This window comes from Eleutherodactylus coqui, chromosome 2 (assembly GCF_035609145.1).
Source record: "Eleutherodactylus coqui strain aEleCoq1 chromosome 2, aEleCoq1.hap1, whole genome shotgun sequence".
NCBI classification, from domain to species: domain Eukaryota; kingdom Metazoa; phylum Chordata; class Amphibia; order Anura; family Eleutherodactylidae; genus Eleutherodactylus; species Eleutherodactylus coqui.
The window spans coordinates 12,487,207-12,506,738 of NC_089838.1; the positions used below are offsets into that span (position 1 = coordinate 12,487,207).

General features: G+C 47.5%; 1 protein-coding gene across 2 annotated transcripts in view; it reads right to left on the minus strand.

Annotated features, from left to right (window-relative positions):
- Positions 1-5,146: 5,146 nt before the first annotated feature.
- The window catches only part of EFCAB6 (EF-hand calcium binding domain 6), a 164,755-nt gene continuing 150,369 nt past the window's right edge, over positions 5,147-19,532 (minus strand). For both annotated transcript variants that reach the window (XM_066590371.1, XM_066590370.1), the window contains 3 exons: positions 16,714-16,898; positions 16,172-16,321; positions 5,147-6,837 (listed from right to left, as the gene is read on the minus strand). In XM_066590371.1, coding sequence (XP_066446468.1) covers positions 6,715-6,837; positions 16,172-16,321; positions 16,714-16,898 — 458 coding nt within the window. In that variant the 3' untranslated portion in view covers positions 5,147-6,714. The remainder of the gene's footprint in view (positions 6,838-16,171; positions 16,322-16,713; positions 16,899-19,532) is intronic.

The following is a 19,532-nucleotide window of genomic DNA, read 5'->3' on the forward strand; positions in this document are numbered from 1 at the left end:
TGGTGCGGTGTTGAAGTAGGATGTGACCGCATGGTGAACAGTTTCAAATGTAAAATGCTTTTAATAACGGTTCAGCACTCAACTCCGTACAATTTTTTGATTCAATGACCACCTACAGATATTGCGGTACCAACCCGACCCTAAAATTGGCTCAGTTAGGTGAATCAGGTGGTATGTTATGGCAAATGAAGGTTAGCTTTTCACTCCATAGGAAGACACTTGTACTTGGACATTGCATTATAACATCACACGACATAACCAGTAATGTTCAGGTACATGGAGTATGTCATCTGGTAGCAGCACGTCACCAGCCTCAAATCAGGCCTTAATCACATGCGCCTGCTACCTATTCCATTATCCATAGCCTGACCTGTTCTGGACCCCATTGATACAATACCCCAGACGTTCTCGACATCATAGTTTGCTTCAGGTGTACCATGCTACGCTTCCTTCGCTCAAACTCTATCAGGTGGCTTTTTGCGCTATTACATACAATATAGAACAACCCCAATTGTCAAAAAGTTGGGAAGCTGTGTAAAATGGGGCTTGGGCAGAAAAGTGAAAAAAGAGGTTTAACCCCTTTCCAATCCACTGTCTGACGTCTTCCAACATTCTTATTGAAGCCTGTACAGCTCCAACGTCCAGCAGGGTATTCTTCCTGTATATTACTGGCCGCTCTGTTGTCGGGGGCCTCTCCGGCATGTCACATACTGTAGTACTGGCTCTAGCCAGCAGATGGAGCCATTGTATAATGGCGGAAAGAGAAAGCCCCCTAGGAAACCCTAAATCCAAAATTGGATTGCAAAGTGCTAACACTGATAAATGTGCGGTTCTGCACATGGGCATTAGAAATACATGTCCCCATTACACACTAAATTGGGAACACTGACATGGAGAAGGACTTGGGGGTTTTGGTTAACTGTAAACGTAACTGAAGCAACCAGTGTCAGGCAGCTGCTGCCAAGGCAAATACGATCATGGGAGGCGTCACCACGCATGGAATATTGTGGACAGTTTTGGGCCCTGGTTCTCAAGAAGAACATATCAGCTCTTGAGCGGGTACAAAGGCGGCAACTAAAGTAATAAATGGAATGGGCGGAGTACAATACCCAGAGAGCTTATCAAAATTGCGGTTATTTAGTTTAGAAAAAAGACAGCTGAGGGGCGACCTAATAACTATATATAAATATATCAGGGTTCAATACAGAGATCTCTCCCATCATCTATTATACACAGGACTGCGACTGTAACAAGGTGGCGCCCTCTACGTCTAGAGGAAAGAGGGTTTCTACACGAACATAGAAGGGGTTTCTTTTACTGTAAGAGCAGTGAGACTGTGGAACTCTCTGCCTGAGGACGTGGTGATGGGGAAAGCAATAGAGGAGTTTCAGAGGGGCCTGGATGCCTGTCTTGAGCGATACAATAATATATGTTGTAACATGAATAAAGAAGTGTACATAAACAGCTCGGCTCGCTAAGCCTGGGGTCACACGGGGCGAATTTGCCATGGAATTACGCTGCGGTATTTCCTGCAGCAAATTCGCCTGTGGCAACTAATCCCAGAATTAGCCAGTCATGTGGACGAGATTCTCGAAATCTCGTCCACATGGGGCGGCGAATACAGGGACACAGTTTAAATGCAGGTATAAACATGTTTGCTCTATTATAGTGGAAGGGTGCGGACAAACCTATACAAACACCGGGTCCAGACACATCAGTCAGGTAGAGAGTGTCAGCCAAAGAAGGCAGCTGCCGGCATAATGCAGGAAATAGTCTACCGGAGTCTCCCCTACAATGCCAGACCATCCCCAGTCATCAAGTAGAAGATGTGGCTTTGTGTCCCTAGCGAGGGGCTATAATATACATAGACCTAAGTACCTCGCTACGTCCACATCTCACAGAGCTTCCTTGGGGAAAAGTATTCAGCCGCTGCTATTTGGTATCTATATAGTGAGAAATAAGTTGTCTTGTATACATCTGCTATGGAGGCAAGACTTGTTAACAATGCTCACATGGTTCAGCTGTCCCAGCGCCATCTTCGTAGGGGCAAACTCTCCACAACAAAATCACATGTCTGATCACATGACCAGTCCCACAGCGCCATCTTGTTTTAGAGAAAAATGTATTAGAGGATCTATAGGAACGAGGCGATTACACGGTTTACCTCTATTCACAAGAATGCATTCTGTTTATTATAGACTCAGTGCAAAAAGCAGAATTAAACTCATAGTGCAAGAATCAAAATCCAATTAGGGTTTCCATAGTATATGCAAATGATAGATTTCCCCCCCCCCCCCAAAAAAAAAAAAAAAGTTGTAAAAGAAAAATAAAAATCTACCTTTTGCATCTACTATGGTAAGCGTAGTTGGATTGTTGGTGGCACCCGCATTGTATGAAGTGGGATCGACCTCCATATATACCCCAAAGCTGCAGGACGTAACTGTACACCCTGTAGTGTTAAGGGGTTAAAGTTTATATTGGAATAAAGGTCATTATTTGAAAGCATTTTAGATTATCATATGCCAGATTAAAGGAATTAACTGTTATTTTGGTCTGTCTCGTAAATATCTAAACTCTGTAATGTTTAAATTAAATAATAGAAGAAGTTAAAAAAATAAGTTAATACATTTTATAGAATTGGAAACGGTTACTGACTATGGAAACTTTTGTGCATGAAAAATCAATACACAGATATCTTACCAAGTCTCTGCAGAACAAAAAACGATGTAGTTAACTGATTTTTTTTGCATTGAGTTTACCTTCTCATGCATTTAGAAAGCCTCAAACTTCGTCTGCAGGCTCTCCTATATTCAAGTTTCTGTCTGGGAAACATTCCCAGCATGATCAGTTGGTCTCTCCCATTAATGCACACAAGCTCAGCTCCCCTTGCCCTCTTTTAGAGGCTGTGTAGCATAACCATACTATAATTAATACTATACAGCTATCTCTCCATCTATTTCATTCTCTCTCTGAGTAGCTTTATTATAGCCCTATGCAATAGTAACTTTCTCTGTTGTTTGTCCTCCTCCACCATCCCCTGGCACTATCATACAGCCCTCTGTAATAGTAGCTTTCTCTGTTCTGCTCTCTGTTCTCCTAATCTCCTCTTTGATTCCCCTGACGTTGTCATACAGCCCTTTGTAATAGCTCAGTGGAAAAGTACTAAATGCACATTCAGAACAGAGAATCACAGAGGTGAGAAAAAAATGCACAAAGACACAACACCACAGAAACTGAAGCCAGATACAAGATCTATACTGCAGGGAAGGCTCAATCTCCATATACCCTGGTAGCATGCAGCAAGCCAGATTGCAATATTGAAGAGCCAAATGTTCATGTTCCGACTAATTGGCAGCCACTCAACTCAACCCAGGGTGGGGGAGGGGTGACGGCTAACAAACCTAGTCTGCACAATCAGAACGGATTCCAAGAATGACCGCCATAGATAAATGCGCCACACAATACAGGAGTACAGCCCACACTGACAAAGCACCTGGGTTGGTTGAGTGGCTGCCCATTAGTCGGCACATGAACATATTGCTCCTCTATATTTCAGCCTGCATGCTACCAGGGTATACGGCGAGTGAGCCTTCCCTGCAGTATATATCTTGTATGTCACATTCAGAACAGGGAAGCATGCTGGGAGAGGAACTGAGAAACAACCTGACTGACAAAATTTGAGATTTTAGTCCTTCAGTCTGCAGTACCTTGGAAATTAAAAGAAGCAGAGAACTATGACAATCACATTTTTTATGAAAACCAATTACAAATAGTCGACATTTCCAAAAACACATTTATTAAAAAAAAAAAATTCAAGGTATACATAGCCAAAATGTCCTACAGTTTAGGGGTAGAGATGAGCGAGCAAACTCGATAAGGCAAACTACTAGAGCGAGTAGTGCCTTATTCAAGTACCTGCCCGCTCGTCTCTAAATATTCGGCTGCTGGCGCGGGTGAGCAGTGAGTTGCGGCGGTGAGCGGGGGGGAGAGATCTCCCCTCCGTTCCTCCCCGCTCTCCCCCCGCCCCCCGAATCTTTAGAGATGAGCGGGCAGGTACTCACATAAGGCACTACTCGCTCGAGTAGTTTACCTTATCAAGCATACTCGCTCATCTCTATTTAGGGGTCATTGTAATACCTTTTATTTGAATTAGGCCTCCTGCACACGGGATTTCCCGCAGAATTTCCGCCCGTGCCCGCCTGCATAGGACTGCATTACAATACGCGATGGCCGCGATTGGTTCGCATGAAAATGCACGCGGAAAACAAATCATGGCATGACCTATTTCTGTGCGGGTCTCGCAGAGGCCCGCACAGAAATGTCACTCCCGGCGCTCTGGCTCCGCTCTGCGCATGCGCCGGATGGGCGGCAGCCGGTACATCACAGAACCTGAACCGTGGGAGAAGGTGAGAGCCACGCTGGTCCCTGCAGGGGCTCGGGTAATAATAATAATAATCTTTATTTGTATAGCGCCAACTTATTCCGCAGCGCTTGTCAGGTCCTGCTGCGAGAATTCTCACAGGGGATCCGACCCGGCCGTCTGCAGGCCACCTAGTGATATGTTAGTGCCTCGCACGCTAAATCAGGAATGGTTGAAACATGGAAATCTTTTCCCTCTTCTGCTTAAATGATGAACCTGAGAGTTTCCTCGGATTGCAGGAATGCCGATACCTGTATTAAGCCAAGTTAAAGATAATGCTTCGAGCCATATGATAATTTCTTGCTTCGATGACTTCAATTTCAAGTCTATTATTTCCTCTCATGCATGTAAATATTTTTTTTCTGATTCCAGACAAATATGAAGCGGCCTTCAGTGGGATGCGGTTTATTGGGATCCTATTATACTGTAATGAAACATTGTTCGTGAGAACAGGCTCCATTATTAGGAGGCCGCATTGTCGGGACAAAAGCTACGCTGCAGATTAATGTCACAAAAGCAAATAATATTTCTAGGATTCCGGTTTTCATTATGATTCCCGGTGTTTAGAGGACATTCCGGCCTATCTAATTCACGGGAAAAAATGACTATTTTATTGAGCCACAATAAAGGGTATATTTCATAATTTGGTTGGATTTAAAACACCCGGAAATCATAAAGTACATAGAAAATGAAGAAGTAAAATAAAAACATTACAAATCGAAGCGATATTGTGAACACCACATTTATTTACTCAAAATAAAGCATATATACTGGGGGGTTATAGAGGAAGTAATATTATAACTACCTTCTACAAACGACATCAGCAGCTAAATAGAAAACCATCATTGCAATGCATTATACACTGAACGGCCACTATATGGGAGCTTCCCTCAATGGCAATCAGATCTGTGCCCCCGCAGTGCGGCATAAAACCACGTGCCAAGTATGCCGTGGATCAGTTTCACATAAGACCGCCTTCACACTGGCGTGAAAATCGCACGAGATTTGTGTGTTGTGGGGCGCAGAACTATGAACCCCACTCTTTTGAATGGGTTCATTTACATTAGTGATGTTTTCCTGCATGGCACCGCAATGGCAGCATGTCCTATCTCTCTGCAAGACCGCCCGATGTTTTCAATGAAAACGCCTCGCACCCACAGAGCTTTCACCTGGTGGCAAGTGCGATATCGGATGGAGATTCACAGCTTGATATTGCCCTCACCAGTGTGAAGGAGCCCTTAGATGGAAACATCCAGCAATCTGAGTGACTTCCAACGAGTCCGAGTCATCGGTGCTGGACCAGCCAAGGACAGGATGTCACTGCCAACCGCGTGGGGTTTTCTCACGCAGCGGTGTGGAGAGTATACTGAGAATGGTGTGAGCAAGAAAATCCAGTAAAAAGACATCCTATAGATGGCAACAACTAATCGATGAAAGGGGTCAGAGGAAGGATGTCAAGAACTGTTCTAAGGAGCAGGTACTCCACAGTCAAGAGGAGACGAATACAATGCTGGTGCTCCAATCAACATGTCCAAACACACAACTCGCCGTTCCGTAGCACAGATGATCTATAACAGCAGTCAGGTCCAGCGCCATTACTGTCTATGAGAAACAGAAAGGTGAAAAAAGAGTGCAAAAACATCTCCTGGTCAGATGAATCGAAACTTCTGTCGCCCCGTGCCGATGGGAGGGTCTTGAATTTGGCACAAGCAGCATGAATCGCTGACCCCTTCCTGTGAGGCTGGTGGAGGTGGAGTGATGGTGTGGGGAAGGTTTACACCCTGGGTTCTCTGATACTTGTGGATGGACGCTACGATGAATTGCTGTGTTTCTAAAAGCCAAAAGGAGGTCCAACAGGCTACTCGATAGTGTCCCTAATAAAGTGGCCGTTCAGTGAATAATTCTTTATAAAGCAGATTTAATTAACAGAGTTAATGAATTCATGGACATTTTTGAAACTTATTTACCATTCTGTATCATAGAAGATTACGAGAAAAATCTATAACGCGCATCTTCATGAACTGGAGGAAATGTTAGTTTTTTTGCCAATAAATTGGTTTTATGTCATTTTTGGGTTTATACAAAGTAAGGCCTCCTCGTTATTTGTGTCCTGGGGTGATGAAACCTTTGCAGTAGCGTGCAGTTCGCACACTTGTTTCCTGTTACAATGTCATTTATCAGGCTGCGGCCCGAAGTTACCTTAACTCTCATGCCTTATAAATCGCTTTATTCCGTTCCCATCAAAGCATAAAATCATCTCACATGTTGGGAGGGAATATTTACACCACATGTAATTATTTCAAGAATTCACTCAAAAAGTCATTGTAAGAGATTTTAGACTTTAAAGCTTTGTCAAAGTAGCCAAGAATGTAGAAGAATTCATCCTCGGAGAGGTTGACGCCAAATTTCCGTAAAACCTGCAATAAGGAATAGATGTTAATTACAGCAATCAAACATTAAGCTGCTATATGCAGTCAGATATGGAGATAAGGTTAGGATTAGAGATGAGCGAGCACCAAAATGCTCGGGTGCTCGTTACTCGGGACGAACTTTTCGCGATGCTCGAGGGTTCGTTTCGAGTAACGAACCCCATTGAAGTCAATGGGCGACCCGAGCATTTTTGTATTTCGCCGATGCTCGCTAAGGTTTCCTTGTGTGAAAATCTGGGCAATTCAGGAAAGTGATGGGAACGACACAGCAACGGATAGGGCAGGCGAGGGGCTACATGTTGGGCTGCATCTCAAGTTCACAGGTCCCACTATTAAGCCACAATACCGGCAAGAGTGGGCCCCCCCCCCCCCTCCCAAAAACTTTTACTTCTGAAAAGCCCTCATTAGCATGGCATACCTTAGCTAAGCACCACACTACCTCCAACAAAGCACAATCACTGCCTGCATGACACTCCACTGCCACTTCTCCTGTGTTACATGCTGCCCAACAGCCCCCCTCTCCCCCCCACAGCGCACACCAAAGTGTCCCTGGGCAGCCTTCAGCTGCCCTCATGGCACACCACCCTCATGTCTATTTAGAAGTGCGTCTGCCATGAGGAGGAACCGCAGGCACACACTGCAGAGGGTTGGCACGGCTAGGCAGCGGCCCTCTTTAAAAGGGGCGGGGCGATAGCCCACAATGCTGTACAGAAGCAATGAGAAATAGAATCCTGTGCCACCGCCATCAGGAGCTGCACACGTGGGCATAGCAATGGGGAACCTATGTGCCACACACTATTCATTCTGTCAAGGTGTCTGCATGCCCCAGTCAGACTGGTAATATGTACCTTAACAGTAACCGCGTTGGTGGTAATGTGGTGGTGACTGCGGACCTAGTACCACGGTTGTATTTTGTTGGTTTTCGGAATGTGGCCAGGATTAAGTGGGCCGTGGCGGGGGGATGGTGGGGGGGCTCTCTTGTAGTGTCGGTAAAGGTGAAATTCTTGGACTGCCACCAGACGAACCAATGCAAAGGCATTTGCCAACAATGTTTTCCCTGTTGGAGGAGGAGGGGGATGTTTTTGAGGCACTACGTGTCCTCTACACGTGTCCGTGGTTATATGCACCTTTACAGTAACCGCGGTGGTGGGAAATGGCCTCGCCGCCATCATGTCTTTGGGAAGCCTCTGTTTCCACACCCCAGAGACATACCATTAGCAGCGGTATAGGCAGAGCCCAGAATTCGTAACATTTCAGCCGTAGCATTAGGACAGGCCCCACTAACATATCACTAGCAGCATTATAGCGGGAGCGCAGTCTTCGTTCCATGTCAGCAATAGTAGCACTCAAGACAGGCCCCACTAACATATCACTAGCAGCATTATAGCGGGAGCGCAGTCTTCGTTCCATGTCAGCAATAGTAGCACTCAAGACAGGCCCCACTAACATATCACTAGCAGCATTATAGCGGGAGCGCAGTCTTCGTTCCATGTCAGCAATAGTAGCACTCAAGACAGGCCCCACTAACATATCACTAGCAGCATTATAGCGGGAGCGCAGTCTTCGTTCCATGTCAGCAATAGTAGCACTCAAGACAGGCCCCACTAACATATCACTAGCAGCATTATAGCGGGAGCGCAGCCTTCGTTCCATGTCAGCAATAGTAGCACTCAAGACAGGCCCCAGTAACAATTCCGAAGCAGCAGTATAGTGGGAGCGCAGTCTTCGTTCCATTTCAGCAATAGTAGCACTCAAGACAGGCCCCAGTAACAGTTCCGAAGCAGCAGTATAGTGGGAGCGCAGTCTTCGTTCCATTTCAGTAGCTGCAGTATAGCCAAGGCCCAAGTTACATTTATGTAGCTAAAGTGTAGGCCAACCCCACACACACTTCTGTACCATGAGTGCAGGTGAAGAACATACAAATTGCTATGATTACACTGTAGGTGAGGGCCCCAAAAAATTGGTGTACCAACAGTACTAATGTACCTCAGTAAAAATTGGCCATGCCCAACCAAGATGGCAGGTGAAACCCATTAATCGCTTTGGTTAATGTGGCTTAAGTGGTAACTAGGCCTGGAGGCAGCCCAGTTTAACGAAAAATTGGTTCAAGTTAAAGTTTAAACGCTTTTAAGAGCATTGAAACATATAAAAATTGTTTCTAAAAATTAGATGAGTGAGCCTTGTGGCCCTAAGAAAAATTGCCCGTTCAGCGTGATTACGTGAGGTTTCAGGAGGAGGAGCAGGAGGAGGAGGAGGAATATTAGACACAGATTGATGAAGCAGAAATGTCCCCGTTTTGGATGGTGAGAGAGAACGTAGCTTCCATCCGCGGGTGCAGCCTACGTATTGCTTACGTATCGCTGCTATCCGCTGGTGGAGAACAGAAGTCTGGGGAAATCCAGGCTTTGTTCATCTTGATGAGTGTTAGCCTGTCGGCACTGTCGGTTGACAGGCAGGTACGCTTATCTGTGATGATTCCCCCAGCCGCACTAAACACCCTCTCCGACAAGACGCTAGCCGCAGGACAAGCAAGCACCTCCAGGGCATACAGCGCTAGTTCAGGCCACGTGTCCAGCTTCGACACCCAGTAGTTGTAGGGGGCAGAGGCGTCACCGAGGATGGTCGTGCGATCGGCTACGTACTCCCTCACCATCCTTTTACAGTGCTCCCGCCGACTCAGCCTTGACTGGGGAGCGGTGACACAGTCTTGCTGGGGAGCCATAAAGCTGGCCAGGCCCTTAAAGACTGTTGCACTGCCTGGGCTGTACATGCTGCTCGATCTCCGCACCTCCCCTGCTACCTGGCCCTTGGAACTGCGCCTTCTGCCACTAGCGCTGTCGGATGGGAATTTTACCATCAGCTTGTCCGCCAGGGTCCTGTGGTATAGCAACACTCTCGAACCCCTTTCCTCTTCGGGAATGAGACTGGGAAGGTTCTCCTTATAGCGTGGGTCGAGCAGTGTGTACACCCAGTAATCCGTGGCCAGAATGCGTTGAATGCGAGGGTCACGAGAAAGGCATCCTAACATGAAGTCAGCCATGTGTGCCAAGGTACCTGTACGCAACACATGGCTGTCCGCACTAGGAAGATCACTTTCAGGATCCTCCTCCTCCTCCTCAGGCCATACACGCTGAAATGATGACAGGCAAGCAGCATGGGTACCCTCAGCAGTGGGCCAAGCTGTCTCTTCCCCCTCCTCCTCATCCTCCTCCTGAACGCGCTGAGATATAGACAGGAGGGTGCTCTGACTATCCAGCGACATACTGTCTTCCCCCGGCTCTGTTTCCGAGCGCAAAGCGGCTGCCTTTATGGTTTGCAGGGAAGTTCTCAAGATGCATAGCAGAGGAATGGTGACGCTAATGATTGCAGCATCGCCGCTCACCACCTGGGTAGACTGATCAAAGTTTCGAAGGACCTGGCAGATGTCTGCCAACCAGGGCCACTCTTCTGAAAAGAATTGAGGAGTCTGACTCCCACTGCGCCGCCCATGTTGGAGTTGGTATTCCACTATAGCTCTACGCTGCTCATAGAGCCTAGCCAACATGTGGAGCGTAGAGTTCCACCGTGTGGGCACGTCGCACAGCAGTCGGTGCACTGGCAGATTAAAGCGATGTTGCAGGGTGCGCAGGGTGGCAGCGTCCGTGTGGGACTTGCGGAAATGTGCGCAGAGCCGGCGCACCTTTACGAGCAGGTCTGACAAGCGTGGGTAGCTTTTCAGAAAGCGCTGAACCACCAAATTAAAGACGTGGGCCAGGCATGGCACGTGCGTGAGGCTGCCGAGCTGCAGAGCCGCCACCAGGTTACGGCCGTTGTCACACACGACCATGCCCGGTTGGAGGCTCAGCGGCGCAAGCCAACGGTCCGTCTGCTCTGTCAGACCCTGCAGCAATTCGTGGGCCGTGTGCCTCCTATCTCCTAAGCTGAGTAGTTTCAGCATGGCCTGCTGACGCTTGCCCACCGCTGTGCTGCCACGCCGCGCGACACCGACTGCTGGCGACGTCCTGCTGCTGCTGACACATCTAGATTGCGAGACAGAGGTTGAGGAGGAGGAGGAGGAGGAGGAGGAGGAGGGTGCTTTAGTGGAAGAAGCATACACTGCCGCAGATACCACCACCGAGCTGTGGCCCGCAATTCTGGGGGTGGGTAGGACGTGAGCGTTCCCAGGCTCTGACTCTGTCCCAGCCTCCACTAAATTCACCCAATGTGCCGTCAGGGAGATGTAGTGGCCCTGCCCGCCTGTGCTTGTCCACGTGTCCGTAGTTAAGTGGACCTTGCCACTAACCGCATTGGTGAGGGCGCGTACAATGTTGCGGGAGACGTGGTCGTGCAGGGCTGGGACGGCACATCGGGAAAAGTAGTGGCGACTGGGAACTGAGTAGCGCGGGGCCGCCGCCGCCATCATAGCTTTGAAGGACTCCGTTTCCACAGCCCTATACGGCAGCATCTCAAGGCTGATAAATTTGGCTATGTGGACGGTTAACGATTGAGCGTGCGGGTGCGTGGTGGCGTACTTGCGCTTGCGCTCCAACACTTGCGCTAGCGACGGCTGGACGGTGCGCTGACAGACATTGGTGGATGGGGCCGAGGACAGCGGAGGTGAGGGTGTGGGTGCAGGCCATGAGACGGTTGTGCCTGTGTCCTGAGAGGGAGGTTGGATCTCAGTGGCAGGTTGGGGCACAGGGGGAGAGGCAGCGGTGCAAACCGGAGGCGGTGAACGGCCTTCGTCCCACCTTGTGGGGTGCTTGGCCATCATATGTCTGCGCATGCTGGTGGTGGTGAGGCTGTTGGTGGTGGCTCCCCGGCTGATCTTGGCGCAACAAAGGTTGCACACCACTGTTCGTCGGTCGTCAGGCGTCTCTGTGAAAAACTGCCAGACCTTAGAGCACCTCGGCCTCTGCAGGGTGGCATGGCGCGAGGTTGTGCTTTGGGAAACACTTGGTGGATTATTCGGTCTGGCCCTGCCTCTACCCCTGGCCACCGCACTGCCTCTTGCAACCTGCCCTGCTGATGCCCTTGCCTCCCCCTCTGAAGACCTGTCCTGAGTAGGCGTTGCACACCAGGTGGGGTCAGTCACCTCATCGTCCTGCTGCTCTTCCTCCGAATCCTCTGTGCGCTGCTCCCTCGGACTTACTGCCCTTACTACTACCTCACTGCAAGACAACTGTGTCTCATCGTCATCGTCCTCCTCACCCACAGAAAGTTCTTGAGACAGTTGGCGGAAGTCCCCAGCCTCTTCCCCCAGACCCCGGGAACTTTCGAATGGTTGGGCATCAGTGACGATAAACTCCTCTGGTGGGAGAGGAACCACTCCTGCCCAATCTAAGCAGGGGCCCGAGAACGGTTCCTGGGAGTGTTCCCGCTCCTGAGCAGGTGTCATTGTAGTGGAGTGAGGAGGCTGGGAGGAAGGAGGAGCAGCAGACAGAGGATTCGGATTTGCAGCACTGGACGGCGCAGAACTGTGGCTGGACGATAGGTTGCTCGAAGCACTTTCTGCCATCCAGGACAGGACCTGCTCACACTGCTCATTTTCTAATAAAGGTCTCCCGCGTGGACCCATTAATTGGGCGATGAATGTCGGGACGCCAGAAACGTGCCTCTCTCCTAATCGCGCAGCAGTCGGCTGCGACACACCTGGATCAGGAGCTCGGCCTGTGCCCACACCCTCACTTGGGCCTACGCGTCCTCGGCCACGTCCACGTCCACGTCCTCTAGGCTTACCCCTACCCCTCAGCATGCTGTATTACCAGTGATTTGATTTCCCAGGCAGGAAATAAATTGGCGCAAGCCTGCAGGCCAAATATAATTTCTTTTCCTTTTTAGCAAAGGGAAGACCCCACTGCGTATATTCAATGAACAAGAAGTTTAATATCTGTGGTGTGGCCCTCAAAAAGTGTCACACAACTATAGTGTAGCAGAGTTATTAACTCTAGCAGAGCAGGTATTTGCCAGTCAGGAAAGACAATGGCGCAAGCCTGCAGTAAACCGTAGCTGGTTGCGTCTGATTTTTGTATGTTGTCCACGCAGCACACACGTACACGGAGACCTTAGGACTGACACAGGCAGGCCAAATATAATTTTTTGTCCTTTTTAGCAAAGGGAAGGACCCACTGCGTATATTCAATGAACAATAACTGTGTTGTGGCCCTGCCTACACAATTCTGTCCCTGTAGTATCAATGGAGGGTGCAATGCTCTGCACAGACGATTTTTAGAAAGAAAAAAAAATGCAACACTGCTAACAGCAGCCAGCACAGTACTGCACACGGTTAAATTTGGCCCTAGAAAGGACCGTTGAGGTTCTTGAAGGCTACACTCACTCCTAACACTCTCCCTGCCAATACACCACTTCTGTCCCTAATGCCGGGTGCAATGCTCTGCACTGCCGATTTTGAGAAAAAAAACAAACAAAACACTGCTAACAGCAGCCTGCACAGTACTGCACACGGATAGATGTGGCCCTGAGAAGGACCGTTGGGGTTCTTGAAGCCTACACTGACTCCTAACGCTCTCCCTACAGCAGCACCAGCACGATAGTACTTTCCCTCAGCTAACTCACAAGGCATCTGAGGCGAGCCGCGGGAGGGGCCGACTTTTATACTGGGGTGACATCTGATCGCCCCAGCCACTCACAGCAGGGGGGTGGTATAGGGCTTGAACGTCACAGGGGGAAGTTGTAATGCCTTCCCTGTCTTTCAATTGGCCAGAAAAGCGCGCTAACGTCTCAGAGAGGAAACTGAAAGTAACCAGAACACCGCGTGGTACTCGTTACGAGTAACGAGCATCCCGAACACCCTAATATTCGCACGAATATCAAGCTCGGACGAGTACGTTCGCTCATCTCTAGTTAGGATCCATTCAGTAGACCATGCCTCAGTGACGCCCATCATACAGCGGACACCGCATGGGCTCGCTGGATCCCACAGATCTACAATGAGGTCTATCAGGTTTTGTTGAGCCGCCTGACACTTTTATAGGAAAAACAGTGATTTGGGCAATGCTGCTGTTCCTGTAAAATGTGCCGGCATCTGAGACGCGACCTCGAACGCACATACAACCGTAGCCTTAAGGGGTGTTCTAGGCAAATGCTATTGCTGACCTCTCCATAAGTGCATGGTACAGTATAGTATGCTAGCAGTAATACTGTATAGTATGATATTCTAGCCACTGGCATAACTATAGGGGGTGCAGGGGATGCGGTTGCACCCAGGCCCAGGAGCCTTAGGTGGCCCATAAGGCCTCTCTTATTCATATAGGGAACCTAGTACTGTGAATAAAGCATTCTAATTGAGGGCCCTGCAGGTTTTGCATTGGGGCCCAGGAGCTTCAAGTTGTGTCTCTGCATTAAGGGGTTAAGAGAAGTTGGGGGCCCCAAGATAAACTTTTGCACCCAGGCCCCTGAGCCTTTAGCTACGTCCCTGATTTTAGCAGTAATATTGTATAGTACAATATAGTATTCTAGTAGTAATACTGTACAGTATGGTATAATAGTCTAGCAGTAATACTGTATAGTATTCCAGTAGTAATATTGTATATATTGTATAGTATGGTATAATCTAGCAGTATTACAATATAATATAGTATTCTAATAACAATAGTGTATTGTACCATATAGTATTCTAGTAGTAACACTGTATAGTATGGCATAGTATTTTAGCTGTATAGTATTCTAACAGTAATATTGTATAGTAGTATTGCATTCTAGTAATATTACTGTACAATACAGCATTCCAGTAGTAAATATTCTATAGTACAGTATAGTATTCCAGTAGTAATACTATATAGTATGGTATAAACTTGCAGTAATACTGTATAGTACAGTATTTCAGAAGTAATACTGTAAAGTAAACTATAGTTTTCTAGTAGTAATACTATATAGTATGGTATAATATTCTAACAGTAATACTGCACAGTATAGCATTCCAGTAGTAATATTATATACTACAGTATAGTATTCTAGCAGTAATACAGTATAGATTTCTAATAATAATACTGAAATAATATGATACTGTCTCAGCTGTCATTCAATAGCTGAGAGCTGCCTCTGATTGGTCCCTGCGCTTAGCCAATCAGAGGCAGCACTCACTCACCCATTCATGAATTCATGAATGGGTGAGTGAGAGCTGTCTCTGATTGGTGAGGGCTGTGACCAATCAGAGGCAGCCCATTCAGCAGGCGGGGATTTTAAATCCCCGCCTGCTGAATACTACAGAGAGCAGTTCAGGAGAACTGCCGGCCGGACGCGGCTGAACTGCGGCTGCAGGAAAAAAAGTGAGTATACTTTTTTTTTTTTACACATTTTCAGGATGGTTTTCAGGGAAGGGCTTTTATTTTACATCCTTCCCCGAAAACTCATCCAGCGCTTGCGGGCAGCCCATTGCTTTCAATGGAGCCGGCTGTATTGCTAGGGTAGTCAGCTAAGGGCAGTCTATGTGCCACATACTTTATAGTATACTTTATATGTAGCTACACTCCTTTGATGGATCTTATTTCTTTAAATGTGCACTAACTTTTCAGACACCTTCTGCTCATCTACTAGCTCAGGTTGTTCTCACAATTTCTGTAAGATACTTGCGTTAAAAATGTTGTTGCATTATCACTATAAAGCATGTTTGAAGTGACTGCCACTAGGGGGTCTCCCAGCCTCTCTGCAATCCACTGTCTGTCATTAGGTACAGAGCTTCCCTAATAACTAGGAGAGAGGGACATTTCCATAGCAATAGGGGAGGGGCTATTTTCACAAGCATCTCCCCTGCACTTACAGGCTGCAGGCTGACAGATGTGCAGGTATTGTGATCGAGTTCTCCATAGTCTCGGTCTCTCCTGCTCTTACGGTGTCTGTGTTTGTGCACACATTATAGTGGGTTTACTTACCATTTGGCCAAAGTGTCTGTAAATGCCCAATTGTCCTGGGAAAGCAAAGAGGGGGGGGGGAGGGGTCATTCAGACACTGCCTCCCTGCTGACTGGACCAGAGAGAGCAATGAGCATGGGAAGTAAGGAAGTTAAGACAGTGAACTACTGGCAGAATGGTAGGCTTGCCACATGCCCCATACATGAAAGTGACTTGCAAACAGCAGAAGAATGGTGAAACAGGGTGCAACCAGCAGCAAATGAGCGGGTAAGGAGAACCTGACGTATTTTAGAAAATGTGTTGAAAACTCTGTTGTCTTAAGAACTTTACTTTTTCTAAGACTCAAAAAAGTTCTACATTTTTGCGTACTGCCAAAAAAAAGATAAAAACTGATACTTTAGCCATTTATCTGATAAAGTTTGAATCAGTTTCATGAAACTTTTGGCCAGACTTACTGAACAGTCCTACATTACCTGTTTAAAATCATGAATATTAACATATCCCGTCCGAGTCTCATCGAAACACTGAAAAGTCCTCCTCATGGGTTTCCAGCTGTTTAGGATCCTGGGCTGGATTCTAAGCATGGCATCTAGGAAATGGGGTCCGTATACTCCAGTGTCCATCTACAGTCCAATAAAATGTACAATGAGTCTTCTCTCACCAAGGATAACAAAGTTCTGACTGACAGGAAGGAACAGTGTGGTGCAAGGCTTTGCAATAACCCCCCACCCTCACCCCGCAGTCGCGCCCTCACCCAGCAGTCCCGCCCCCACCCCACAGTCCCGCCCCCACCCCACAGTCCCGCCCTCACCCAGCAGTCCCGCCCCCACCCCACAGTCCCGCCCCCACCCCACAGTCCCGCCCCCACCCCACAGTCCCGCCCTCACCTCGCAGTCCCGCCCTCTTCTCATCAACCTGGCCTAGTTATACGCTTAGATAGGTTTTTAAACAGGCTACTAGACTGCCCCTTTAAGTAGCTGCTTTAGCAGCAGGATGTGAAGTGCCTTCTACATACCGGTATGCGGGGCTTCTGTAGTTTCATTCTCTGCAGAAGGGCGTTTTTCGGTGGTGTTGCTTCCAGTGTGACAGTTCGCAAGAAATCCAAATAGGAGAATTTTCCGTTGTTTCGTACATCATATTTCACGGTTAAATTCTCAAGTTCCCCTTCAGAAATGTCCACATTAAACTGGCGCAAAACAGCTGCAAAAAGGCGTAGAAAGTTGTTCATATAGGGTGACCTACAATCTTTTACATCAGTGATGGAAGTAGGGAAGGCTTGTAGTAAAATCAAAATAGGGCCCCCTGCTGGTATTCATTCAATCACATCGCCATGACCACATCCTGGAATGGGGAGGTCAAGAACTTTCAGGACTACTTATAGTGACTCCCATGACTGATTCTTCTCCCCTTTCCAGAGAGGTCAACCTGGCAGAGTTCTTCACAGGTTTTACTCAGGCAGTGAGTCGCATAAAAATGGGAGTGGTCTTTTCAAAGGGTTTATAATAATAAAGGGAGGGGCTACATATATTCAGATTTCCTCTATTAAAGCCGTTGTCCGGATATGAAGCAATTTTAAAGATCCAGCGCAGCAGACTCGCGGTCCTTCCGGTCTTTGTTTAGCAAGAACTATCACCAGGCCTGTCTTTCTCTGGGCATCGTATCTCCTAATATCTTGTGATGGCCCCTGCCCACCGCAGCCTCTGGCTGGAGCGATCAGGTTGTAGCCGTTCTACAAAAAACGACCAGGAGGACTGTGAAGTTGCAGTGATGGATCTCCTGGGCAGAGGATAGGTACCCCTGATGTCATTGTTTTAACAGGCTTGGATCCATTTTTTTAAAATTGCCTTGTACCCCCACAACCCGTCTAATATCAGACCACAGACAGACCCCTTAATGATTTTTCAGGGTATTCCAGGCATTTACTATTGATGGCCTATCCTTAGGGCAGGGATCTGCTGCTTGAGATCCCCACTGATCAGGTGATCATCCGCCCAGCTGTCATTACAGCTGTACCAGGCATGCGCCTTGGTGGTCAGAACTGGAAGTGCAATAAAAATCTGCACTCATATTGAAATTAATGGGAGTAATGCCTTCCATTACACTTCCGGCTTCTCATTGCAGACAGAGTCAAAGTATAATAAAAGGCATCGCTCCCATTATGGCACTTCTGTCTCTGACCACCAATGCGGTTTTATGGCCTTGCTGTACTGACAGTTGGCCGGAATATCAGCTAATCATCAAGAATCTCGAACCTCGTACCCCTATTGAGGACCTATCCTGAGGATAGGTCATCGATAGTAAATACCCAGAACACCCCTTTAATCTAAAAAATGCCAAACTAGACCCCCAAATATAGACATCCAACAGTGATATAAGACCCCTGAGCAGACAATACTCTTGTTATCCCCAGTTCTTGTTCAGCTCTGGCCACCACCCTGGTCCATCGGTTATGTCTGGTAATGCATATTAGCTCCACAAAAGTGAAGGGTTGAGCCGCAATACTACACACAACCTGCGGACAGTCGTGGCGCTGCTTTTTAAGAAAGCAGACACGTTTTTCTTATCCTTTAACAGCCCCGTTAGAGTAAAATAAATGCACATCATTTATTTATTGTCTAATCAAAGAAGGTTTAATGACACGGGCCAGACATGGGGTTTGTACTAATGATCATAACAAAACATATAGTTAATTACCTCCATAAGATCTGTAACTCTTCATTAAACATCATTAGTTTTGTGTTCATCTCACCGTAGGAAATGGAGTTTTGCTAAGAGGAAGGACCCTAGTGGGCATCTAACATTACTCTGAGTAATTATGGTGGAAGTGAATACCAGGAACATATACAGAATCGCTCAACAATACAGACTAAAGGGGTTTTCCTGCAACGCAAAATCACTTCCCAACCAATGACCAGGACACACGACTGCTGCACCAATCACTGCTAAAGAAGCCCACTGCTGGTCCAGGAAGGAAGTGCTTGTGAAAAAAAAACTTTAAAGTTGTGGAAAAACCCCTTTACTATATGTAGCCACCATGTTGCCACGGCCGTATCGGTTATGGGCAACCTGACACAACTGCATTCAATCTCCTGGACTGTGATGCCACGGGCCTCTCCTCTCTTCAGTTACGACCAGCGCTAGATTAAGGTCAGAGGAGAGCACTGGCCCAAATAGTAATGACCCTCTCTGATTTCAGCACTATGTATTATGTGCATGAAGTATACACATGTAATACATGGCCGATACATGGCGGTGTGAGTGAGCCCTAAGTGGGACAACCCCTTTAGTATCTCTGCACTGACTGACTACTGAAGGCTTCCCTTGTTCCTCTCCCAGGTTCTTGCCAACCTCTGACCTGTTACAAGTCTTGTCGTGGTTCTAATTTACAGGTTCCTTTTCTAGCCAAGACTTTTTATTTTGTATCCCAACTCCGCTCCTGCCTGCTGATGATTCCAGGCTTACCACCTAGTAGTGACTCCAGCTACAATGTCCTCTAGCTCTTCCGTTCTGCCGAGATCCTGGCCAGTCACCTCAAACCGGGAACTACAATATTCTGCAGTTCATAACTTTGGGAATTGCCATGCAAAGACCAGTGGTTTTAGATGCTCTCCTCTTTGGACAATTCCTGCTTGTTAGAAGGGTCCATTGACAATAGTCATATCTCAAAGTGTACCCCTGCTGAGATCGCCCCCCCCTCCCTTTCCCCAGTAAACACCTAATAGTGTTTATTTTCCCTGCAGCGCCTCCAGAGGAAAAATGGTACAGTGCACGATGCCCATTAATATCAAAGGCTTTCTTCCTCTATTAATTCGGAATTCCTTATTCGGATGTTTG